The sequence below is a fragment of the Nymphalis io genome, chromosome 7 (assembly GCF_905147045.1).
Source record: "Nymphalis io chromosome 7, ilAglIoxx1.1, whole genome shotgun sequence".
In the NCBI taxonomy this organism is placed as follows: Eukaryota; Metazoa; Arthropoda; class Insecta; order Lepidoptera; family Nymphalidae; genus Nymphalis; species Nymphalis io.
Genome location: NC_065894.1, coordinates 12,698,983 through 12,726,699, shown reverse-complemented (window position 1 = coordinate 12,726,699; position 27,717 = coordinate 12,698,983). Strand labels below are relative to the sequence as shown.

Below are 27,717 nucleotides of genomic sequence, written 5' to 3'. Positions count from 1 at the left end.
TAACTTTTAAAGTATTTATTAACACACGAATGTTTGTAATTAATAATTAGTATTATTTGGACATCATATGCTCTTAACGTAATGGTATTTTTTTTAATATTCTACGTCGCAGACGTTGTTAGGTAGCCTGCAAGTACGGGGAGAACCTCAAAGACAAACAAGTATACATATTTCCAGTAATCCCCAATAAAGCGTCGTGGCGAATTAAAGTGTCTGCTGTGCAACTATGCAATAAAATTCCACAGTTTGATTTTAGAAATTTTAATTAACCAAAATATTATATTTTGTTTGTCAATTGGAATTCATAGATTTTAATACTTCATAAAATGCCAGGAAATTTCAAGTATTTAAGACATAAATTAAACTAAAATATAGGTACTTCAATCAAGCAGGCTCTTACTAGCCCGTGTGATTAATCGTTTCACAGGATAAATTCAATTATTAATCTGGCGCCGGTAATGTATATTAAACTGAAAAAAACTGGCAAAAACTCGTTTTAGAAACATAACTATTGGCTGGTAATAATAAATAATGTCACTTTTTATAATATTAAGTACATCCATATATTTTGCATTGCAGCTGCTTGGTTTTGTTTCTAATAACATAATAATTCGTAAATTAAGTGTTATCATTTATGGTATAGATGTCATCGTGGTTCACTTTTTCTAAGTGAGCCTTAAACAGATATTGCGTGTTCAAAGTTTCAAACTATTGGACTTTGGTGTGCTTAATTTTTGTTTAAAGCCATCCAGTCTCAGTTGTGAAAGATACAATCATGAAGAAACCTGCATGTGTTGGATGAAAATCTTCTCTGTTACTATCTAGTAACATGTGACACGAACAAGTTCCAAACATCTTCAAAACGAGATAGGTACTACTAACAGCAGTGAGACATTTGCAAAATGCAACCATTTTATTATTATTATTATTATTATTATTATTATAACCATTGCAGAAAAAATTGTTGGAGAATATGATTTTAGTTGCAACATTCGGTCAAATAGAAGTTAAACCATTCGTGAATAATGAAAGATAATTCGAACGATTCATAAATGTAATTCATGCAAGAACAGGAAGCAAATGACACCGTAAGGCTCCTCTCCGGATGTAACTGTATTTAATTTTATATATATTAAGTTTTAGCCGACAACGCAGTCACGGAAAATAATGTACAACCTTGTAATACTCAAATAAGTGTTCGGCAGGCCGGCATACATATATAGGTATACAGGAAAAGAAATGCATGGATATAATTATTGCTATAACTTGTGTAGCTGTTATTTTTTACTAAGCCGACTGGCTACTGATTTTATCGCCTATTCTTAGCCATAAAGTCTACGTACCCAACCGGTGGCGTTTGATCTTGGCGTTTCAAAAATTAGGTACCTGTTAAAATATATTTAAGTAAAAATAAAATAGAATTCGTTGAACTGTTGTACTAATTATTCCATCCGTACTGAATTTTACTGGCTGCGGTTGTATACTATCTTATCTTTGTGTCCCGAAATAACGAAAAACCGATAAGCAACTTAGCATGAAACAAAACTATGGGTTATATAGTCCGCTGTCTTAAGTCATTGTAATAATGCGGGTGCTGTATTTTATAGTCATGGCCGCTGCACAAGTTTTACGACTTCTGCAATAAACCGTGCTCCGGCACAGGTAGGGGGCCGGTGGGCGGCGAATATCTATGAGATTAAATTTAATAGCTACCTATTAATGACTAAAAAACTTTCAACGTTTTTACATGGAAATATATTTAACTCGAGAAACCAAACTTTATTTTTTGTACCCCTTTGTAACTGTGACTATTCAAAGAATATGTTCTTGTTACGTGCATGTAAAAGTTATAACAAACATTGTACAGAATTAGATATATTTAACTCAAAAATTAGCGAATTTAAATTTAGTTTACGTCATATAATTAAATTATAGCAGTTTCACTTGCATTTTGTGCTTTCTGTTTTTGTTTTTATTTTTAATATAATATGTCATTTGTTTGTATTAATTTTAAGTGGAAACTTGATTGATTTATGTTTTTCTTATATTTGTTTTTTTACTATTAAGTGTAATTATAATTGTTTGTTTCCCAAATAAATAAATAAAATAAAATAAAAATATATGGACAGAAACATCAATCTTGCTATACCTATGATGTTGCCTATGTTAATATATATGTATAAATAGACATACTTTCTGATATAAACTTTTTCTACGCGAAAACTTGAGGTTATATGATATTTATAGGAAGACATGCAGGAAAAAACACCACCTGATGATAAATGGTCACCACCATAGAAACTACCTATTTACCATAGAAATTACCTAATAAACATAACACAAATCGTTTGATGAACAGAGGCAAAAAATATATTGAACGGTTTCGTATTTGCCTTTAAACATTTTATATTGATTATCTACAAATTAAAAATACACTAAACCCATTTAAAGTAAATATAAAAGTAAATTATGTATATCTATCGATCATCTTTACTGGTGGTAGGGCTTTGTGCAAGCTCGTCTGGGTAGGTACCACCCACTCATCAGATATTCTACCGCAAAACAGCAATACTTGATATTGTTGTGTTCCGGTTTGAAGGGTGAGTGAGCCAGTGTAATTACAGGCACAAGGGACATAAAATCTTAGTTCCCAAGGTTGGTGGCGCATTGGATATGTAAGCGATGGTTGACATTTCTTACAATGCCAATGTCTAAGAGCGTTGGTGACCACTTACCATCAGGTGGCCCATATGCTCGTCCGCCTTCCTATTCTATAAAAAAAAAAATCTTTGAATACACAATAAACACTCATTCTGAACCCGATTGATCGGAAAGAAGCAAAAAGCGGCGCTTGCGCAAGCCGCACCCATTCTATTGTAACTTAATGGTATGTACTTAACTTTTTATTCAATGGGGACTTGAATGGGGTTAAGCTCGGTAGTCCACCTTATCTTTATGATACAAGATAGAAAAATCTATTGAAGATATTTGACTCGATATAGATATAGATATTGTTAGTGTAAACTTCAAATTGATTATAACTTTCTATGATTTTGTAACAAAACTAAAAGGTTTTAAATAATTAAAAGGTCAATTTATGTTTGGTCATTTATTAAATTTATTTCAACTTACAATTCTTTAGAGAATAATATTCTGCAAGTATACTATTTATAAGATTGCACAAACACCTTAGAGTTTAGAACTTATAGTTCAAAATAAAAAAAATTAAACACTATTATAATTCTAAATCTCTAAAGGAACGTCTGGTCACACACTATACACTTATTCGAAGACAGCAGACGTATGATCTTAGACAGGTCTTTTTTCAAATAAGTGACCTTGAGTGAATTGTGGATCTCTCGTAGTTTTCTCCTGTCACGGCTCTGCTTTGCAGCAAAATTATTCCTCTCTCTCTGTTTTCTATAAAAATCGTCGGCGTTCTGATTAGTTTGCACAGCACGACGCATTCTCGGATTATTACCGAGCAACGACCCTCCGTTCTTTTCGGCCATTGCTCTGAGGGCTTCCCTCTCGAACGCAAGGTAGTCCGGATCGTCTGATAGAGCGTCTACATCTGTCATATAACTTGGACGCTTTTTTTTTTTCGTCTGATACCGGAGACTTGGGTGGCGAAAATACGCACGTACTCCTTGAGACACTCATCGATTGCGACATATTTGTACTCGAAGACGCAGGCGCTGGTTCAACAACGGGCACGTACATGGGCTGGACATACCCGATGTATGGGTACGGTTCAACACTGTGTTGCACTGTGCTTATACACGGATACGGTGGAAGCTCCGTTGGACGCTTTTTTTTTTGTCTGATCCCGGAGACTTGGGTGGCGATATCAAGCACGTACTTATATAATTATTAGTCGATTGCTGCAACCCGGAACTCGAAGGCCCAGGCGATGGTTCAACAACGGGCACGTACATGGGCTGGACATACCCGATGTATGGGTACGGTTCAACACTGTATTGCACTGTGCTTATACACGGATGCGGTGGAAGCTCCGTATTTGTTTGCGATGTCGTTTCACGTGTACTATTTACAGATAGATCTAATGGTGAGTCCTCAGCGTATGGTGTCCAGAGAGCCATGATTACTTTAGTTAGTACGGTTAGTAGTTACGGTTGACTGCGAGTAACTAATGATGTTGTTGGTCGCCCCGGTCTTTTATTCTCGGGGGTGTGGTCTAATTGTGCAGGGCACCCCCACCCCGCTGCACGGGTTACTTCCGCTACCTGAACCAACGGGATACATCGGAAGAACAATGGGGTGACTTTCGGTCTATTATGAAGAGTTGCGTAGATTTTGCGTTTGCTATTAATTTGCTACTCAAGCTTGCTTGTTTTTGACACAATAGATAGAAAAATGTGAAGGTTGATTACAATGATATCATGATGTCACAATTTTCTGATACAATATCGCGAAATGTTTTCAAATAATTTCTTCATTTTATTGTATGTACGATGCTCTACGTGTTCTTTGGTTTCATACTGATATTAATTTAAGTAATTTATTATAACCATTGCAGAAAAAATTGTTGGAGAATATGATTTTAGTTGCAACATTCGGTCAAATAGAAGTTAAACCATTCGTGAATAATGAAAGATAATTCGAACGATTCATAAATGTTATTCATGCAAGAACAGGAAGCAAATGACACCGTATGGCTCCTCTCCGGATGTAACTGTATTTAATTTTATATATATTAAGTTTTAGCCGACAACGCAGTCACGGAAAATTATGTACAACCTTGTAATACTCCAAGTATACTATTTATAAGATTGCACAAACATCATTGCACAAACACCTTAGAGTTTAGAACTTATAGTTCAAGATAAAAAAAATTAAACACTATTATAATTCTAAATCTCTAAAGGAACGTCTGGTCACACACTATACACCTATTCGAAGACAGCAGACGTATGATCTTAGACAGGTATTTTTTCAAATAAGTGACCTTGAGTGAATTGTGGATCTCTCGTAGTTTTCTCCTGTCACGGCTCTGCTTTGCAGCAAAATTATTCCTCTCTCTCTGTTTTCTATAAAAATCGTCGGCGTTCTGATTAGTTTGCACGGCACGACGCATTCTCGGATTATTACCGAGCAACGACCCTCCTTTCTTTTCGGCCATTGCTCTGAGGGCTTCCCTCTCGAACGCAAGGTAGTCCGGATCGTCTGACCGAGCGTCTACATCTATCATATAACTTGGACGCTTTTTTGTTTTTGTCTGATACCGGAGACTTGGGTGGCGAAAATACGCACGTACTCCTTGAGACACTCATCGATTGCGACATATTTGTACTCGAAGACGCAGGCGCTGGTTCAACAACGGGCACGTACATGGGCTGGACATACCCGATGTATGGGTACGGTTCAACACTGTGTTGCACTGTGCTTATACACGGATACGGTGGAAGCTCCGTTGGACGCTTTTTTTTTTGTCTGATCCCGGAGACTTGGGTGGCGATATCAAGCACGTACTTATATAATTATTAGTCGATTGCTGCAACCCGGAACTCGAAGGCCCAGGCGATGGTTCAACAACGGGCACGTACATGGGCTGGATATACCCGATGTATGGGTACGGTTCAACACTGTGTTGCACTGTGCTTATACACGGATACGGTGGAAGCTCCGTTGGACGCTTTTTTTTTTTGTCTGATCCCGGAGACTTGGGTGGCGATATCAAGCACGTACTTATATAATTATTAGTCGATTGCTGCAACCCGGAACTCGAAGGCCCAGGCGATGGTTCAACAACGGGCACGTACATGGGCTGGATATACCCGATGTATGGGTACGGTTCAACACTGTGTTGCACTGTGCTTATACACGGATGCGGTGGAAGCTCCGTATTTGTTTGCGATGTTGACAAGGTTGACATACTCGTTCTCTGAGCTTGGGCCTTAATTTCGCAATTCTTTTCTTTAGATATGTCACTTGAAACGCGTGACGAACTTCTCTTAACTTACGTCTGTCTCTGCTCTGTTTCGCCGCGTAATTGTTTTTTTCTCTCTGCTTCCTGTACGAGTCGTCAGCGTCTCGATTCCTCTGGACCGCTCGCCTCATTCTCGGATTATTTCCAAGTAAGCTGCCTCCATTCTTCTCGGCCATAGCTCGAAATGCATCCTGCTTGAAAAGGCTTGATACTCGGCATTATCAGACAGCGAGTCGACATCTAAGTCCTCTGATTGCGATGTTGAAGGTGCGTTTCTGTAGTTCCAACTCTCGACCGGAGATATTTGGGACGGCGGGATGTTGCACTCATAACAATTGTAAGATCTATTTTCATGTTCTAAACTCGGTGGCTCTGATGAATATCTATAGTCAGGAACCTTGGAACCAGGTGTTGAGGTACTGTCTGGTGAGACTTCCTGTTTAACATTTGTAGTTAAGTCCAAAGGTTCCTCCGCGTAGGGGGTCCACAAAGCCATTTTTTAGCATGTGTTGTTTTCTGAACAAATAGTCAGTAAACACTGAATGCAATTTTCTAACGCGTCTGTCTCATTTGTGGGCGTAAAAGGGTGTTGTGGAAAGGGTAATCCTCTACCTGCGGGACTCGTAACGGGACTGTAGGCGACATAAATATTAAATTTCCCCTTAAACAATAGGATTCTATTACTATTTTGCTGGGAGTAAGTCAAATATTACAGTTAGGAATGTCCAATGGAATAAAATAAGCAAAGAAATATAATTAGTAATTATTTAAATCAGTTACAGTCTCTTAATGTCATATATTTATAGCGGGATCAAAAAAATGTCCTTATGAATTGTTAGCGTTAACAAAGTCGCGTGCGACATGTTTATTTAGTATAAATTACAGCAGCTTTTGAACTACAGCCGAGAACTTGAGTACATTTTGTTTTTTGAGAACCTTTATTTGCCTTTTATACAATTTTATCTTAATTCGAAACCTTTGTTCTTTGCTCTTGTATAGACTGAGCGAGTTGTGTTCAATTTATCGCAATGCGGTCGCTGTAAACATTAGTGACATCATCCGAGTTTTCTGCTTAACACGAAACTGACGCAAAAGCTATCAGTAAATAAATCTTAAACATCACTCCAAGAACAAATTAAACGTTGATATTTGTGACATCATTGTTTACATTCTCCGAGAATCTAAGAAGCATTGAAGGGAGCCGAAACAAAACATAATTGATGTAGTTGGCAACTTAAGCTTATAATTTATGATTTTACCCTAATAATAAGCAATAGTTAACGTGATTTGATGTAAAAATATCGAAAATTATCTAAAACTCCGATTCGAGTAAAAAAGTAATATATGGTTAATTTATTGAGAAAGGTATATACTTATAGTCTATAGCTCGTAGACAATATATATGTGACGTAATGCTATGACACATGTTTATTAGAACACATAAAATGTAATTATATCTATATATATATATAACTTACCTGTGTATATCTTTGAGTGAAACTGAGGAGAGGCGGGAGAATCTTGTCATTGAACTCGATAGGACGTTAGATCTCATCGCCAAATGGGGCTCTGATAATCTTGTTGAGTTTAATGCCAAGAAAACACAGGTATGCGCTCTCACGGCGAAAAAGTCAACATTTTCCCCTCTTCCCTCCCTCTGTGGTACTCCGCTGGTGATGCAAAGCAAAATCGCCATGCTGGGGATTGACGTTCGCTGCGACCTTAGTCCAAGGGATTACATCGAGGCTGTTATAAAAACAGCTTCACGGAAACTCGGAGTTCTGAACAAGGTGCGGCGCTTTTTCTCGCCACAACAACTGTGCCTGCTGTACAAAACACAGGTACGGTCTTGCGTTGAATATTGCTCGCACCTTTGGGATGGCTCCGCTAAGTACCTACTTGAGGCCTTGGACCGGTTGCAGCGACGTGCCGTACGCATTATTGGCGACGTAAAGGTCACAAACACCCTTGAACCTTTACAATTGCGTCGTGAGATAGCAGCACTGAGCGCTTTCTATCGACTGTATCACGGCGAGTGCTCTGAGGAATTATTCTCTCTAATTCCTGCTTCCCCCTTCCTTCTTAAGTCCACGCGGGCTGGTTCTCGATGTCACCGCCTAACTGTGACATCAATTCCATCGCGAACAAAGAAATTTGGCAACTCCTTTCTTTGTCGCACTTCCAAAAAATGGAATTCCTTACCAGCTCACGTATTCCCCTCCTCTTACAACCTGGGTTCCTTCAAACGAGGCGTGAAGAGGCATCTTGCGGGCCGGCAAGGCGAAGGCGGCTAGTGCAGAACGTTTTTCCCGTCTGTACTGGCCGTCGTCGCGTTTGGACTCTACTACCACTTACCATCAGGTGGAGTAGAGTCATTTGCCCTCCCGGCGATATAAAAAAAAAAAAATATATAATGTAAAGGTGATTTTTTTAAAATGATCAGACAAAATAAATTATAGTGTGAACAGTGGAAAGCTCTTCCTTAGTTTCATTTACCGTTTGATCCTCGATATTAGTTCGGCGTAAACAGGTAGGTATATTGTAATTTAAGTCGTGTAAGCTAGTCTCTACGCTAATTTAGTGTTTCCGTAGCAAATTAATTTATTATTATTTTTATGTAAACACCATTTTAAAAACAAATAAAATTTAAAAAGAGAAAACATTTTAAAATAAGGACTTTTAAAATAATGTCGAGCGTTTGGTGAAATTGCGAAATTACGAACCAGTTGAAACGTTCATGCGAATTGTATCATTTGCATTGTAATATTCGCAATGACACAAAGGGTGCAACCGTTCTCCCGTCGGGACGTTTTCTCTGAAACAGCTCTACTTTCTCTGAGAACAATAGCTGCGTTATCTTCTTCGCCTGCAATAAACCAAAAACTCGGCGGGAGACGAACAAAACGCTTTGCCGATTTGTTAGACATTTTGTTTATAACAAAAAGACATTTTAATAACCACTTATTGTTTTACGATACAATTATGTAAAATGTAGTTTGTACTTGCAAGTCTAAGACAAATAAGGTCGAAGCCGATGCCTTCTATTGTGTTTTGGTTGGGGCTTATTTGATATGAGACATGAACGAAATTGTTTTTGAATTGTAAGATTCGCATACCCATAGATATGATGAAATATGATATTGTTAACTCTTTTTTTATGGTTTTGTACCTCAATTTTTTTTGTCTTTGTTTCTTTTTTAGTGAATAAAGTTATTTATTATTATTATTATTATTATCTAAATCGCTAATTAAACTTCATAATCGTAATAAATAATAGTCTTAGATTATAAATCTAAATAAACCTACATAAAAACGTACTTTTGTAAACGTTTCTTCATAGCTATATCTATATCTATATATTCACTTGCCGGCAGAGCTTTTGGGTGAGCAAGCCCTTCTGGGTAGATACCACACAGTCATCATATATGTAAGTACATATTCTTTGTATTGTTGTGTTCTGGTTTGAAAGGTGAATGAGCCAGTGTACTACAGGCACAAGGTTGGTGGCGCATTTGCGATCTGTAAGCGGTGGAAACCACTTGCCATCCAGGCGGCCCGCTCGCCCACCTGTTACCTTATACAATAAAATATATATTATGTAAGGAACATATGAAATTGGCGTTTTGTACGGGAGGAATATATAGTAATTTTTTTATTGTAAATTATATTTAATTAATCAAAGTATGCACCGTTGTTATCTATGCACTTTTGCCATCTCATAGGTAGTTCATTGATCCCTTTACAAAAAAAACCATGGGGGCGAGAATCAATAAACTCTTTGAAGGCGGTTTGGACCTCCGCATCGGAGTTGAATTTTTTTCCTTGTAAGAAGTTGTCCAAATTCCGGAAAAAATGGTAATCTGTTGGAGACAGGCCCGGGGGGTACGGGGGATGTCGCAGACATTGTAATTGTAGCATTTAACTTAGTGGTTTTTAATTGCACAGTGTGTGTCTTGCGTTGTCGTGAAGCAGCAGTGGCCTAGAGCGATTGACCAATCTCGGTTGTTTAGATGCTAGTTCTTCCTTCATGGTTTGCAGTTGCAGACAATAGATATCTGCCGTAATCGTTTGGCCAGATTTTAGAAAGCTGTAGAGAACGACACCGGCGCTAGTCCACCAAATACTCACAAGTAACTTTTTCTGAGTCAATTTTCGTTTAGAGTAGGATTTGGCTGGGTTTCCAGGGTTCAGCCATAGCGACGAGCGCTTTCGATTATCGTACAGTGTCCACTTTTCATCACAAGTAATGATTCGATTTAAAATCCTTTCAAAATAAATAATAAGAGTATTTGAAATTGTTGTCCCTCTAATACATATTGGTCACATCGAATCTTTATCATCTTTGTCTGTATCCACAATTAATTTTATTTATAAAATTAAAAATAACTTATTTATTGAGTTAATATGAATATTTCCGAGTTGTCAAAACGAAAACAAGCATTATTTGTGCGTTCGTTCGTTCATTATTGGTAACAATTAAATTCAAATGTTAATAATTTAGTTAATATAGGCAAGAATAAGGCACACTTTAGTTTTTATTTCAACAAAATCGGTTGTATCTATCAAAAGTTATAATAACTTAAAGATTACGTACATATATACGTAAAAACAATTTAACGTGGATAAAATAGCGAGTCGCAGCTATTTAGAACATAAATCAGTAATGCAAGTGACGACCCTTCTTATTCCATTCTTAGAAATATTACATAAAAACAGGAATTAAAATTATATTTCATAATAATACTCTAAATAAAAAATGTATGTTGTTTGATAGGTATGTCAGGAGAATAATAAGTATTATTATTCTATTTTATGGTTTCGTTGGGGTCATATGTATATGTCCGATAGTATGTGTATATACGATATATGATTCAAAATATCGCTCCGACGCTTTCCAAGTGTCAAATATTCTGACAAAAATATTACTGATTCTGAGAAAACTTTGTATGATAGATTTGTAGAACTCCATACAGTAAAATGACAATAAAATTACTATAAATTTAGATCAATTAATGTGTCACGCAGTATTAATTCTTATGAAAAGAAATAACATTTTATTACGTACTAATTTTTATTTATTTTTTTATTTAATTTTATGTTTATATATAAATTATATATAAATACATTTAATACAGTTACACTTAACAGAATCTCCATTTAACCTGTACAAAACCGACACGAGCAATACTATCTAAAAGAACTAGTAACAATCGAAAAATGAAATATACAGTAATGAAATGCAAATCATTAAAATAAAAACCACGAAGCAAAATATATAATAATAATAATATCTCTCCTACGGAGATTATGTTAAAGCCGCCATATAAATGGTAAAGTCGTATTCGAGCTCATAAAACTTGAAGAGATTTTAACTGAAGTTTTAATTCAATCTTACTATATCAAGCACTCATCTTCTTATGAAGTCCTGTCGTTCCAGGTAACGTTTCCTCTTAAACAGTTTTAAACTCTTAAAAGCTTTAAAGTGTTATACTGATTTAATTATATGGCAACTTTAGTTTGTGTTTAAGTTTCTATATAATTTTTTTTTAATATATTTATGAAAATATATAAATATTAATTTTAATAAATATTTTATCTTAACAAATATCGTCAGTACCCTCAATAATAAAAATAATATTTTGACTTGCGAAGCAAACATTCGCTGTACGGCATATTTCCGTTCCTGCCTGAAAGTATAAGCCTATAAATACATTAGCATTTATATTAGGTAGGGATTATGGCATGAATTATCAAAAAAAAAATATTAGAACAAATACCAAAAAGTGACATCTATCGTTGAATAGCGGTAAGCTAACTTGCTTAAAGGTAAAAGTGACATCTATCGAGAATTTTACGACAGTGTCACTTTTATATTAATGTATTATTATATTATTTAAAAGGCACTATTAAAATATTTATGTACCTAAAATTATTTTAATAAAAATATTATTAATGATTTCTTTTTTTAATTTTTAAAACTTATTATACATGCAGCACCGTCGGTCTGTTCTGTCATCCTTATGTCAAAACTCAAATGCCAAAATAAATATAGAATTTGAGGTTATGTTATGAAAAAAAATCACGTACTTATTGGAATTTTATAAATAAAAGTACTAAATAATATTAAAATAGTGCAAAGGTAATTGAAAATAATTGTTTCCGTGTTCATACTAATAAATTGTTCTGCCTATAAATTTAGGCTTTAATTATAACCTATGTTCTTCACTTTTCAGATGAATTTACTACGAAAAGGAATTTCGCTGTTATCTATTGGATTAAGAATCCAATGCCCTGCTTATAGTGGTAAATAATATTGCGTTTATTCTTTTGTTATCTCAATAATATTATTTGGTATATAACATATACTAAAATTATATTCCTAAGATCCACAATCATTACAATTATTGTAGAAGGTTTTAAAGCTTGCGATTTCGTACCATTTGCTTATTATCAGCTTGCTATATAACACAAGTGTAGCACTTTATTGAATTGATGTCCTCCGAACCGATTTCGGCCACAGTGGCCAATCTCAACAGAGATTAGCCAACTAAGCAGGAGATATTATAGTGAACAAGTGTGTGTGCAAACACAGGTGCACTCTCTATTCTCTAGCTCTCATAATCCAATGGGACGCCAATCCAACACAACCGGAAAGAGTTCTGTCGCAGGACCAATGGCTTTACGTGCTTTCCGAGGCACTGGAGTGTACACTTCTCTAACTTCCAAACTCCAGGCTGCTACTGAGAATTTTCTGACAGAAAAACTCAATAACTTTTTATTGTCCCGACCTGGGAATTGAACCCAAGACCTCCGGGTCTGCGGCCTTACATTAAGCCAACAGACCAACGAGGCAGTCATGACCTATATGGAAATTATATAGATAATAAATTATATTACTTTAAATTGCAACTAACATTTAAAAAGTATTTATAAAAAAATTAATTTGTTTTTCTCATTTAGATGTAAGGTATAAAAAAGCAAACAGTTATATAGGCTTCGTCCTTCCTTGGGGCTCAAGCTTGCTGCCTACTAAATTGCATCAAAATCGGTTCGGCTAAGTTAGCCATGAAACAGAGAGATAAACATTTATAATATTAGTGAATATAAATTCAATTAAATAAAACCAATAAATAGAATATGATAATAATTATTATTGGCTCTAATGTTGAAAAGGACTTAACCTTTTTTAAGTGATTAATGCCAGTTAGTGATAAATTGTGTTAGTGGACTATTGATACTTTTCACTGGTGGTAAGGCTTTGTGCAAGCTCGTCTGGGTAGGTACCACCCACTCATCAGATATTCTACCGCAAAACAACAGTACTTGGTATTGTTGTGTTCCAGTTTGAAGGGTGAGTGAGTCAGTGTAATTACAGGCACAAGGGACATAACATCTTAGTTCCCAAAGTTGGTGGCGCATTGGTGATGCAATTGTTAAAATTTCTTACAATGCCAATGTCTATGGGCGTTGATGATTACTTACCATCAGGTGGCCCATATGCTCGTCCGCCTATCTATACTATAAAAAAAAGACTCCCTTAAGACACGAAGTTACCGAAAGTTCACATAAAATTACTTATTAATGTTGTAGACCAGATCGTAATACAGCTGTGATCTAGATTAATGGGGACTTTAATAGAAAAAAATTAATAACACTAAGAAGCAACTGAAAGCAATTCTTCAACAATATTGATCTCAATGTAACTTATACAACAGTTTTTTATAGAATAATTTTTAGATTAAGAAAAATCTTTAGAGTAATAATCACCTATCGTCCCTGACAGAGAGACACGTCTCCGCAGCGTATGCTGTCAGAAATTGTATAATCATTTTATTTAAAGACAAAAAATACAGATCAAAAAAATTATGTATGTAATATATTTTTTTTATAAATACATATTGTTACGCATTTCAAATCCCCAATGTAAGCCCCTTATAAATAACATCGTACGTAAACAAATCCGATAGTAAATAGGAAACCGTATATAACTGTCAATTTAGCGGACATGTAATTTCGATACGCGAAATCGACATCTGCATTAATTTTGGCAGCTGCCTAGTGTTATCAATTAATACTTCCGGTCCTACATATACGGCTAGTTCGGGTACATCTTGATGATTATTTATAAGTATAGATTAAAACTTCTGTTTAACAATTTAATTAGTAATTTCATAATCAAATAAATATTTGATTCATATTTATTTATACTTGGAACATTTTATTATATATGTCGAAACCGGGTGAATTATTTCGGTCAACGCCATCTAGTGGTACGCGTTCGAGACTACGTTATGGAATCGTTTCCGGAACGCCAGTATACTCCACCTGGCGTGGTGAAGTATACTCCATACCTTCTCCATAAATGACAGTGAGACATTTAAGATCTGTTACTTCCTTTTTATATATAATACATATTTAAACAATATAGATTATGAATATTTAACATTATACTATCAATTCGTTAATGTTACGAAAATATATCATAAGTTTTCTTCTAGAAGTCTTAAGAATCCTTCCAAGAATTATTATTATTGTTGATAACAATGTGCAGTTATTTGCAATAACCGAACGCATAGTATGAGATGTTGAATTGACAATTGCGATAAAGTTGTACCATTTGTGAGTGGTATTAAAGTTATTCTTACACAAATATGATTTACAGCGTTTCTGGGAACAGACAATGCTCCCGTAGCGCAACTCTTCCCTATTGTCGCCTGTGGACTTTTTTTTGTAAATAATTTCGAAGCAACGTTGTCAGAAAGGATAATTTCAAATCTATGTGTCGTCGTGTGCGGACAATGCCCACTATTAGCGGATTATAATCCGCAAAAAGAGCAGGTACTGTTTCAGACACAGTCCAAGTTTAGTGTATACGCGTTTTGTAAATGACGCTCTGTATAAATATTTTTGATGAAAAAAAAATGACTTCAATTCTTTAATTTTTTACGACCGATTTTTTGATCGCCAGTTCACTTTTCAAAATAACATAGTCCCATCGATAAATCAGCCCCAAATCAACAAATTCAGGATAAAATAGGTACGTTACTAATTCTTCTATTCTAGTCAAATCAAATCTTATACCTACAAATGTATTTGTACTATTGTCAACTGTCGCTTTGATTTAATTGCATATGAAATCAACAAATCTTAAAACACGTCCAACAAGTGTTCAGCTCGTAACTTGTATCGATATTATAATATTTGCTTGCGCTAGACAGATGCAAGCCTCTCTCCCGGGAGACACTTGGCGACGATTTTCTCAAACAATAACATTCAGCCGGACACTACGTGATATTGCCTTCGACTCTACAATACGTTTGTTATTTTAGTTGTTGCTCAAATAATTTTAACTTCTGAATATGTTTCGGGTTCCTGGAATATTTTTAATTTGCAAAAAATAACATCTATTTTAAATATAACAAAACAATCTATAATAATCATTTGTTGTTCTGACTAGGTAACTAGGGAAAAAAAATCTTGACTTTATATATGTACATATAATAAAACCGTAACGGCGATATATATACGTTAAATTTATACATTACACTGTCATTAAAACCGAGCCGTTAAATTGCAAGAAATGAAATCGATTCACAATCTAGAGTTCAAATTACACTAAAATATCTAGGCTACATGACGATGGAAGATAATCCGAAACAGATGGTTTTGCACCTGCTGTTTTATGAGATAAGAATATTGACTACGTGCGAAAAAAATATGAAAAAGATGTCAGCTATGTATTTTAAACAATACTCCTATTTGGATATGATGTTTATTTATTTTTTAATATGCAAGTTTTCAATTTATATCAGTTTTATTATATAGCAATAGCTTTTCCCCGTAATTCAGTTCGCATAGCAAATATGTTCCTGTAAATTATATACTAAGACCTTAACCAAATCTAAGACTACCTCGATTTCTTCGTGACAGAAATAAGCCAACAGACAGAGCTACTTTCGCATTTATAATATTAGTACATATCATGAATCATGGTATTTTATTCTATAAACTTTTATTCAGCTACACCCACACAATCTATAATCCGTCGAGTGGCACCCACAACAGACTTCCTAACCGGCTCTAATCTCCAAGCAACATCAGTGTTGTCGAGAACGATGGCATCCCTCGCGCAGATGCACAAAACGGGTCCACATATCAAAAAGAGAAAATCAAGAAATCCGCTCAATGGAAATCCTTTCGCCAAGGTATGCTGACTATTTAACATACTTCTATTCTTTCATATCCGGTTACTATATTTAAAAAAAAAAAACAATTAGTTTTGCCTTATGCATGAATAAAAAACATTTAAAAAATAACGTTCCGTAAGTATTGACGTCATATCAAAATTATCGGTTACAGATGTAAAAAAATAATTCGTTAAATATAGAAACCGGGCTATAACAAACTCACTGGTGTTTTACTAATATTGCCCCTTCAGAAACACTCTCCATACTAAACTAACATTAAACAAAATTGGAAGAAAATAATTCTATAAAATGCGTGTATTAGGTATTTTTTAAATTATTAATTTACAATTTTCAGTTAAATGTCACTATTAATATGGTCAGGCGCGCTTGTGTGAATACCACTCATTATTTTACCGTCTCATATCAATAATTTGTATCGTTGTGTGTGTATATCGTTTATCGTTTGTTTTGTAGAGTTAAGAAGCTAGGTAAGGAACAGGCAAATAGGACATTACATCTTAGATTCCAGTCTGCGATACAAATATAAAATTAAAAAAAAAATTTTGAAACACCACTCTCAACTTTAGAATGTAATTGTAACAAATGAATAAGGGATGCCAAAACTTACTGCTATGAACAGCGCATTAGAAATATGCATAAAAGACAATGTGCACAAATATCTCTTATATTATGAAGGTTTTTATTTACCCATACGGAATATTAAGATATATATTTGTACATAGTCTCCTAACAATGTGTTTTACAAAACCTCGATTATTTAGCTAAATCGAGTAAATCTGTACCAAGCATATAAGCCTCACTGAATATTCGTGTGTTTAATTTGTGTTTTTAATACAGTGCTTTACTTTGAAGTAAAATAACGTGAAAAACCTACAAGTGTATGTGTGTGTGTATTCACGAACAGTCGACGGAGCAACTTGATGAATTAAGCTCCAAACCTTCTCATTAAAGCATAACCCAGAACCCCTGTTATGTTTCCCTAAGCAGGCTCTTACTTTTAGTTAAATAAGGAACATAATTTCAGGGTGTGATACTAAAAACCTTGATCAGAAAACCCAAGAAGCCGAACTCCGCTAACCGTAAATGCGTGCTCGTGCGTCTCTCCAGCGGGCGAGAGATGATCGCCTACGTGCCGGGCATCGGACACAACCTGCAGGAACACAATATCGTGCTCGTTAGAGTCGGCAGGTGAGTGATGTGGTTCATCATGACAAATGGAGCAGTCGCCATAATACTGCAGCACATCTTGACTATAAATATACTTAGCTATAGATCTTTTTACAATTACAAAGGTGAGTGAGCCAGTGTAAATGCAGGCAAAAGATATATATCTCTGTTCCCATTATTGGTGCGTTGACGATGTAAGGAATAGTTAATATTTTCAAAATTCATCGCTTTATAAGCGATCCATTAAACTAACCAAAAACCAAATGGATTAATATTAAACTTAACAAGTATCTGCTGCGTCTGCCACCAATAATGTATGATGAATTTGGGTTTTTTATCAATTTCAGAGTTAAAGATTGTCCCGGTGTGAAGCTGAAATGCGTCCGAGGTAAATTCGACTTGCCGCACGTCATCAAGCAGAAAGTATAGTAGTCTGTTATATCCAGTTGTGTAAGGTTATTTGTAGCGAAATAAATCTAGTTTAAGTACAGGAATTACTTTTATTTTTAGATTTCTTAACCTAAAAATAACTTCAATTAAGAAGCTAATATAACACTAATGTTCGCGCGGTGGATTATTGAAAATTTGAGTAGTACATATATGAATTTGCAAGTTTCGTACTGTTATTTTTTCACTCTTATTTCCATTTATTTATTGATATCATTCCGTGTGCATCTTAATAGCTAATAAACATAACACAAATCGTTTGATGAACAGAAGCAAAAAAAATATTGAACGGTTTCGTATTTACTTTTAAACATTTTATATTGATTATCTACAAATTAAAAATACACTAAACCCATTTAAAGTAAATATAAAAGTAAATTATGTATATCTATCGATCATCTTTGAATACACAATAAACACTCATTCGTGAACCCGATTGGTCGGAAAGAAGCAAAAAGCGGCGCTTGCGCAAGCCGCACCCATTCTATTGTAACTTAATGGTATGTACTTAACTTTTTATTCAATGGGGACTTGAATGGGGTTAAGCTCGGTAGTCCACCTTATCTTTATGATACAAGATAGAAAAATCTATTGAAGATATTTGACTCGATATAGATATAGATATTGTTAGTGTAAACTTCAAATTGATTATAACTTTCTATGATTTTGTAACAAAACTAAAAGGTTTTAAATAATTAAAAGGTCAATTTATGTTTGGTCATTTATTAAATTTATTTCAACTTACAATTCTTTAGAAAATAATATTCTGCAAGTATACTATTTATAAGATTGCACAAACATCATTGCACAAACACCTTAGAGTTTAGAACTTATAGTTCAAAATAAAAAAAATTAAACACTATTATAATTCTAAATCTCTAAAGGAACGTCTGGTCACACACTATACACCTATTCGAAGACAGCAGACGTATGATCTTAGACAGGTCTTTTTTCAAATAAGTGACCTTGAGTGAATTGTGGATTGTGTGACTAAAATGAAAATGGTAAACAATATTAAAATATGAAATAGGTACCCATTACAAATGTCGCAGTGGTTCTTTTGCCTGATCTCAGGTCAATCATACTAAGTAGGTAGGTACTGCGATTTGGCGGTAGAATATGTGATGAGTGGGTGGTACCTACCCAGCAGACTTGCATAAAGCCCTATCACCAAGTAAAACCACCGGTTTGTAAAGTAATTTTTACTTTGACTGTTAGTAAGTCAATGTAGGTACCTAATTCTTTAGTAATTCAATTTATCAATGTTTATCAATTGGAATTCATAGATTTTAATACTTCATAAAATGGCAGGAAATTTCAAGTCTTTAAGACATAAATTAAACTAAAATATAGGTACTTCAATCAAGCAGGCTCTTACTAGCCCGTGTGATTAATTGTTTCACAGGATAAATTCAATTATTAATCTGGCGCCGGTAATGTATATTAAACTGAAAAAAACTGGCAAAAACTCGTTTTAGAAACATAACTTTTGGCTGGTAATAATAAATAATGTCACTTTTTATAATATTAAGTACATCCATATATCTTAGCAGCTGCTTGGTTTTGTTTCTAATAACATAATAATTCGTAAATTAAGTGTTATCATTTATGGTATAGATGTCATCGTGGTTCACTTTTTCTAAGTGAGCCTTAAACAGATATTGCGTGTTCAAAGTTTCAAACTATTGGACTTTGGTGTGCTTAATTTTTGTTTAAAGCCATCCAGTCTCAGTTGTGAAAGATACAATCATGAAGAAACCTGCATGTGTTGGATGAAAATCTTCTCTATTACTATCTAGTAACATGTGACACGAACAAGTTCCAAACATCTTCAAAACGAGATAGGTACTACTAACAGCAGTGAGACATTTGCAAAATGCAACCATTTTATTATTATTATTATTATTATAACCATTGCAGAAAAAATTGTTGGAGAATATGATTTTAGTTGCAACATTCGGTCAAATAGAAGTTAAACCATTCGTGAATAATGAAAGATAATTCGAACGATTCATAAATGTTATTCATGCAAGAACAGGAAGCAAATGACACCGTAAGGCTCCTCTCCGGATGTAACTGTATTTAATTTTATATATATTAAGTTTTAGCCGACAACGCAGTCACGGAAAATAATGTACAACCTTGTAATACTCAAATAAGTGTTCGGCAGGCCGGCATACATATATAGGTATACAGGAAAAGAAATGCATGGATATAATTATTGCTATAACTTGTGTAGCTGTTATTTTTTACTAAGCCGACTGGCTACTGATTTTATCGCCTATTCTTAGCCATAAAGTCTACGTACCCAACCGGTGGCGTTTGATCTTGGCGTTTCAAAAATTAGGTACCTGTTAAAATATATTTAAGTAAAAATAAAATAGAATTCGTTGAACTGTTGTACTAATTATTCCATCCGTACCGAATTTTACTAGCTGAATTTTTTTAAAGCACTACCACAAGTAATTTATTGGATATTTCATATTTAAGCCTAATATACAAAATTTAATAATTTTCTTGCGTAAGAATATTATTATAATAACAGGTCGCTGGAATTCTGCGAGATATTACTATTGTATTTGCGTTTAATTTTTTTTGAAATATGACATATAACAAAATAATGTACGCTCCTTTTCAAGCAAGCTTTCTTATAGTTTTAAAAGTATAAATCCCTTATATTCATGTTACGCTCGTGGGAAACGCGACGATTTCTTACGTGAAAACTGAAATGGAGTGACGCGATTATTATCCGACTCTTCTAATGCAGCTTCAGCTGTCGGACTCACACTCAACTAACGATCAAATTGGATTATTTTTTTAATTAGCTTTTTATTTAGCATTTAGCGCGTCAAATATTTTGTTGCCTATATCATCTAATTAAGAAAAAATGTGTTATTTAATACAGAAAAATGATAACGGAAACAAAAGCTATACTTCTATAGTAACTTATACAAATATGTAGATAGTTATAATAGGTATGTCGTAATAATATTTAGGTTAGGTTAGGTTACCTTTTTATTCGAATCACCAACATTGCCAAAAACTTTTACAGATATTCAAACAAGAGTTTCTATTCATCATATACATCGCGTTGTATTGAAATTCTTAAACGAAACAAAACAAAAAAGAGATTAATTTATTGCATTTTACTAGTAACTTTTTAAGCCCTGTACCTAAATTACAGTTCTCACAAAGGATGTCTCCGTCCAAGGGATTACGATGATTTAAGTGTACTCATTGTTTTATAACAATATCAATAATATCATCAATAGCAAAAGTCTTTGAATCTTTAGTTTACCCCTTTCTATATAGTCATGTTAAAAAGTATCTTAGCGACTATCAACATGGATTCATGACTAAGCGATCGACAAATACTAATTTAGCTCTCCACGTCTCAAAGCTTACAGATTTTGTTGACGCTGGTCATCAAGTTGACGCCATATATACAGATTTTTGCAAGGCCTTTGACAAAGTTAATCATTCTCTGCTCCTCAATAAATTATCAGTATACGGAATTACGGGTACCGTGCTTAAATGGTGCAGTTCATATCTTGAATGCAGACACTCTAAAGTAGTTATAAATGGTTATGAGTCCAATAACTTCATAGCCTACTCTGGAGTCCCTCAGGGATCAAATTTGGGTCCATTATTCTTTAATATATACATAAATGATATTGTGCATATTTTCAAAAACTCCACTGTTAGCTTATTCGCAGAGGATCTGAAACTGATCCGTACTATTAAGCAGATTTCCGATGTACAATTATTACAAGATGACATCGCTAGGCTGGTTGAATGGTGTAGAATCAATAAAATGACATTAAATATCGATAAATGCTACCACATAAAATTCACTCGCAAAAATAAAGTAATTCCATCAAAATATTATATAAATGACATAGAATTGACTGAAGTAAATAAAGTACGTGACTTGGGTGTTACGCTTGACAGCAGGCTTAGTTTTGTTTACTGGTGGTAGGGCTTTGTGCAAGCTCGTCTGGGTAGGTACCACCCACTCATCAGATATTCTACCGCAAAACAGCAATACTTGATATTGTTGTGTTCCGGTTTGAAGGGTGAGTGAGCCAGTGTAATTACAGGCACAAGGGACATAAAATCTTAGTTCCCAAGGTTGGTGGCGCATTGGATATGTAAGCGATGGTTGACATTTCTTACAATGCCAATGTCTAAGAGCGTTGGTGACCACTTACCATCAGGTGGCCCATATGCTCGTCCGCCTTCCTATTCTATAAAAAAAAAAAAAAAAATTCACATATTAACAAAACCGTGGAACAGGCGAATAAATCTCTCGGATTTGTACTCAGGTGCTCCAAAGATTTTAAAAGACCTTCGACCGTAATAAAACTTTTTGACAGCTATGTTCGTTGTAGACTCGAATACTGTTGTATAATCTGGGCACCTTATTACAGCATACATGTTGACAGAATTGAGCGAGTCCATAAACGGTTTCTGAAGCATATGTCATATCGATTTAAAATTAGCCAATATTCATATCGTGACAGGCTTAAACATTTTGAGAGAATAAGTCTTGAATCCCGAAGAACACTTTTATCTCTAACTTTCTTTTACAATATTTTTAATAATAATATTGATAGTCCCGAAATTTTGGCCTCGATGACATTTAATTTACCTCGTAGCAATTCCAGACGAATAGGTAATCTTTTACATACAGGAACATACAGGACAAATTAAGGGAAAAAATCTCTTATACCCCGCTTATCTGATTCATACAACAGCATTTCAAAACTAGTAGCTGATTTGGATGTTTTCCATAATAGCCTGTCTCAGTTCAAACGCAACATTTTAAATTACCTAAACACCTACCCTCGTTGAACTATCTCGCTAAGATCCAATTTGATTATTTACTGCTTATATAAGGATATTCTTCTCTAAAATTATATTTAAGTCAATATTCATAAATTTAATAATCATTTCACAATCTTTTTAATAATTTTAATAATGTAATTTTAATTTTAATAATGTATTTGTATTTTATGGACTTATTTTACTTAATTTAATTTAATGACTATTTATAATTTACAATTTATAATGTAATATTCAATTTAAATTTTTCAATTATTGACCCTATTTAATAACTATCTATAATGTGATGCTTTTATGAAAGATGTGATAACCTATAATTAGTGGAACATTTGTCAAAAAACTTTGAAATTTCTATTGTTACTACTTTGTAAATCTGTAATGTATCTACTGTTGGTTGTCCAAAATAAATAAATAAATAAATAAAATTTAAAAATATTTATGTTTGTCAAAGACTCAGCGAAGGGTTATATTATGCACAAAAAGAACTGACCTACTTGCAGTCTAAACATTAATCAAGATTATTTTACTTTCATTAATATTATATATCTATCATTTTCATAATTATTTTTTTTACTACACTCTCCCTCGGCTTCGTCTTCGTGAAACTCACAGTTTGTGACTATAAGAGTACATACATACCTATATACTGAAATATTATTATTATTCAAATAAAACATAGCCTATGCTACTTCTGGATAAAGTAAATTTCTAGTAACAGCCTGTGAATGTCCTGCGCTGGCCTAAGGGCTCCTCTCCTTTTTCGAGGAGAAGGTTTGGAGCCTTTTCCACCAAGCTCCAGTATGGGTTGGTCGAATACACATGTAGCAGAATTTCCGTGAAATTAGACACATACAGGTTTCTCGCAATGATGTCCTTCGCCGTCAAGCACGAGATGAATTATAAACGCAAATTAAGCACATGAAAATTCAGTGTTGCTTGCCCGGGTTTGAATGAACCCACGATCATCGGTTAAGATTCAAGCGTTCAAACCACTGGGCCATCTCGGCTTGTATTTCTAACGGTGAAGGAATTATTAGAAACGATTCAATAGTTTCAGAGTTTAGGTATCGATTACAAACAAACAAATCTTTCCTATTTACGTCATTAGTATAAATTAATACAACATGTATTAAAAAAACATTTTTTATTTGTATATAATTTGAGCTATAACTATATTGTCAGTTCAATTTAGGATTTAGAGTCAGCTCTGGAAAATAATACTTATTGGCATTATGTCGTATAAACTAAAAATGTCCGCCATTCTATACTATCTATCCACAAAATACTTCTTATATTATGATAGAACGAGACTGAAACTCGAAATTCAAAGTACAACAGATGTACACAAAAAAAACTGGATGAATATTATAAAAATATGCGTGAAATTCATCGTCATCTACAGACCTAACTTTACTTGGGGTTTTTAAACAATAGTGAATCGAAAAAGTATTAAACGAAGAACGTACAAATACTCAATACGAAATACTAGAACATTCACAATACACCCGGAGCTTAAGATAAAGACAAAGACAGGCAAATATTTTCTTAGAACCGTCTAACGGTCACTTTTGTTTGGACCAAATCTCTAAGGAATTACATAAGTTGAAAAATCAAACATGTTGCAAATGCTTCAAAAGTGTCATTTTTAATACCGTAAATTGAATTACAAGTTTCGTACCTGTTCACTTCTCTTTCTAACAATACAATCTTTCTGTATTTAACAAAGCCATTTATGTTCAGCTGATTTCAAGAAAAGAGGTAAATATTGATGATCACGTGGTATTTCGGACGCAGACTCGATGACGCCGTGACTAATTCATAAATTACTACAATTCTCGAATGAAATTACACATGCCCGTTTTTTATATTCAGAAAACGGTTTGTTTTGCTTACGGATAGTAAGTGACTCACTTGAAACATTCGTGTCATATTCGTACATTGAACATATCATCCGTTAGGTATCCGTAGCCTTCTTTCTGATCAAGGCGAGGAAATTGTAGCTTTTGAATGATTGATGTTGTAGACGAGATTACAACTCTCCTAAAGGCAATTGGAGACTAACATTGCCTAATCGTCTGCAGGGTCAGAACGCTGAATGAAATATTCCGCCTTATTGAAATTTTTTTTTGGATATACAGAATATTAGATTATATTTTTATGTTGTCTAAATCTAATTAGGATAGATAACAGATCATCCTGTACTACGGGTCCTATCATTTGTAAATTATTAAAAGAAACACCAGTATTTGTTGGGCTACTAGCATTAAAAACCACTCTTAATTTTGTTGTAGTACTACATTCACGCATCACTCCACGATGCGGAATAAAATATGCGTCTTTGTTTGTAGTGTCACATAGTGACATGTGACCTAAGAGCTCGTATTCGTTCATAAAACTTTTATACATTTCACAGAATTGTAAGTTACCCTTAAATCTGCGCTCTAACGATGAAAAACAATGCTTTGCTCGAGATAAAGATTCACCTAGGAGGTCAGAAGGATATTTTAAAGGAATTTTTACACAAAACTGACCGTTTTCTAAACGCGTAGTATTTTTTACAAAATGATCTTCGCATGTTATTTCCTCAGGTGAATGATTTGATGATGTGCAAACATCTTCTAGTTGCCAAAACCGCGTAAGCAAATGTTGAATATTGTCATTCAGATTATCCTCATCATCTGAGATGAGCTTTGTGAAGTTGCACTTACCTTTTGTAAAGGGCAATGGCATAGCAGTACCCGTTGGCCCAGAAACTAACCAACCTAGCTTAGTTTCACAAAGAATGGGTTGCCCTGGTCCTAATTTTATTATCTTCGATCCTAACAGGTCCCAAAATATATCAGCACCTAGTAATATGTCTATCGGGTCCGGCGTATTAAAATTTGGATCAGCCAAACAGATATCAGATGGGATTTTAAGGCTGGATGGATTTATATAGTTATTAGGAACATTCTCAGTTATGGATGTTAACACAAAACAATTTATCTTTACCATATAGTCATTATTTATAGATTTTATTGCCACAAAGCACATTTTATTAATTTGCGACAAGGAATTATTGATGCCCATCACTGAATTACTTACATTGTAACCAGAAAGTCCCAATCGTTTGTACAATGCTTCGGTCATAAGACAGGACGTGCTGCCGCTGTCAAGAAGAGCACGAGCGGTGTAAACTATATTGTTTCCCCTCATCACATTTACTAATGCGGTCGAAAGTAAAACACTGTGTTCAATTTTTGCCGTTAACGATAAGTTTACGCTTTGATTTGATTGAGCGGACATAGTTGCATTATTACCAGTATCATTACCATTAACAGTTTTGTGAACAGAGGGAGTATTTTTAAATTTTGAATGTTCAGAAACGTGTACAAGAGTGTGGTGTTTGCGACGACATATTTTACAGCCTGCCTTCTTACAGTTGTTGGCATAATGACCCACAGACAAACAATTAAAGCATACCTTATAGCTAGGTAAAATTTGCAAACGTGCTTCACATGACAGTGCCAAAAATTCAGGACACGAACTCAATTTATGGTCACCGCTACACTTTTGACACTTTTTAGGTTTAAATAAAGCAGAACTTAAATTATTTTTATCATCACCAGAGTTACCTTTATTGTTGTAATCTTGTACAATCATTGTCTTGACTTTAACATTTTTTAATGTGTTTGCATTTTTATTAGCTGAGGAATTTGAAAGTTCTAATGTTTCTATTATATCAGCTCGATTCTTAATAAAAGTTAAAAATATGGAAAACGTAATTTTTGAATTCTTTTCGAGATTGCCTTTGTACTCCTCCCATTCACGATACGTTTTACTGTCTAATTTATGTCTAATAATATAGATTAAAAGAGTATCCCACTGATTAACAGGTTCACCTTTTTTTTTTTTTTCTCGCTGGAAAAACACATTTATGTGTTTCCCCCACATGAGGTGGGGGGGTATGTGGGACTCGCCGGCGCTGAAGGCGCCGGAATACCCACTAAAAACCAGCGGTACCCACTCCATCTTGTTGGGGGACGTCACGGGATCGCTTGCGCATACTACCGTACTGTGATTCTAATGCACGCAAATTTTTATTTATTTGATCTATTAAATTTTTCAATGTTACTGACGACTCCTTATGAATGACATCCATATTAAATAATGTTGATACATGATGTTGAGTTAATAAATGCTTATTATCAAATCGATCACAAAGAAGTTGCCAAGCCACAGAATAATTCGCAGCATAAAACTGAATTAAGTTAATTACCACTGCAGCAGATCCTTCTAGCGAGGATCTTAAATAATGAAATTTATTAATATCATTCATGTCATCATTTGAATGTATTAAACTCACAAAAGTGTCATGAAACTCTAGCCAGTTTGTGTAGGATCCGTTGAATTTTGGTAATTGAATCGTTGGTAACTTTACAAATTTATGATTGATTCTTGATCCTTTTTCTTATGATTTGCAAGTATTTCTTGAGCTCGAGGTATAGACTTATAATAAAAGGATTCAAACTCGCTACGTTCTGACAATTGACTATCCATATTGTCAGTATTGCATTCTAATGACACCTGCACTTCATCGTATTGTTCATACATAGCCTCGAGCTTACTCAAACGCAACTGTAACTCACTAACCTCAGAGGTGCTCAAAGTTGAAGGATCCAATGAATTTAAATAGTTAGAAAAGAAAGTTAACCTTCCTTTGTAACTCGCACGTTTCCTAGTAAGCTCCTTATCCTCAGGCATTGCGTAGGCTATAAATAAGTCCGCCTGGGTTAGTACCACCCACTCACCAGATATTCTTCCGCCAAGCAGTAATACTGTGTTCCGGATAGAAGGGTGAGTGAGCCAGTCTCAAAAACTTTGAATCACAGATGCCATAGTTGGTTGACGAAGTAAGAAATAGTTATTATTTCTTACTACGGCGATTATTGCTATGGAGCTACAATGGTCACTTATTAGTAGGTGGCCCATTTTTTTTATGGCATCTTGCGGGCCGGCAAGGCGAAGGCGGCTAGTGCAGAACGTTTTTCCCGTCTGTACTGGCCGTCGTCGCGTTTGGACTCTACTACCACTTACCATCAGGTGGAGTAGAGTCATTTG

The 27,717-nt window shown here is 34.6% G+C and overlaps 1 protein-coding gene across 4 annotated transcripts in view; it reads left to right on the top strand.

The window, feature by feature from the left end:
• Window positions 1-17,815, top strand: part of LOC126769487 (uncharacterized) — a 1,339,673-nt gene extending 1,321,858 nt beyond the window's left edge. For 2 of the 4 annotated variants that reach the window (XR_007669380.1, XR_007669379.1), the window contains exons 2-3: window positions 12,184-12,253; window positions 17,673-17,815. Coding sequence is in view for 1 of the 4 variants with exons in the window: in XM_050488334.1 (XP_050344291.1) it covers window positions 17,183-17,346; window positions 17,673-17,754 (246 nt within the window). In the remaining 3 variants the exon portion in view is untranslated. Of the gene's footprint in view, window positions 1-11,980; window positions 12,090-12,183; window positions 12,254-17,182; window positions 17,347-17,672 lie in introns of those variants that run through there. The other 2 variants (XR_007669376.1, XM_050488334.1) reach the window with 2 other exon arrangements.
• Window positions 17,816-27,717: the final 9,902 nt, after the last annotated feature.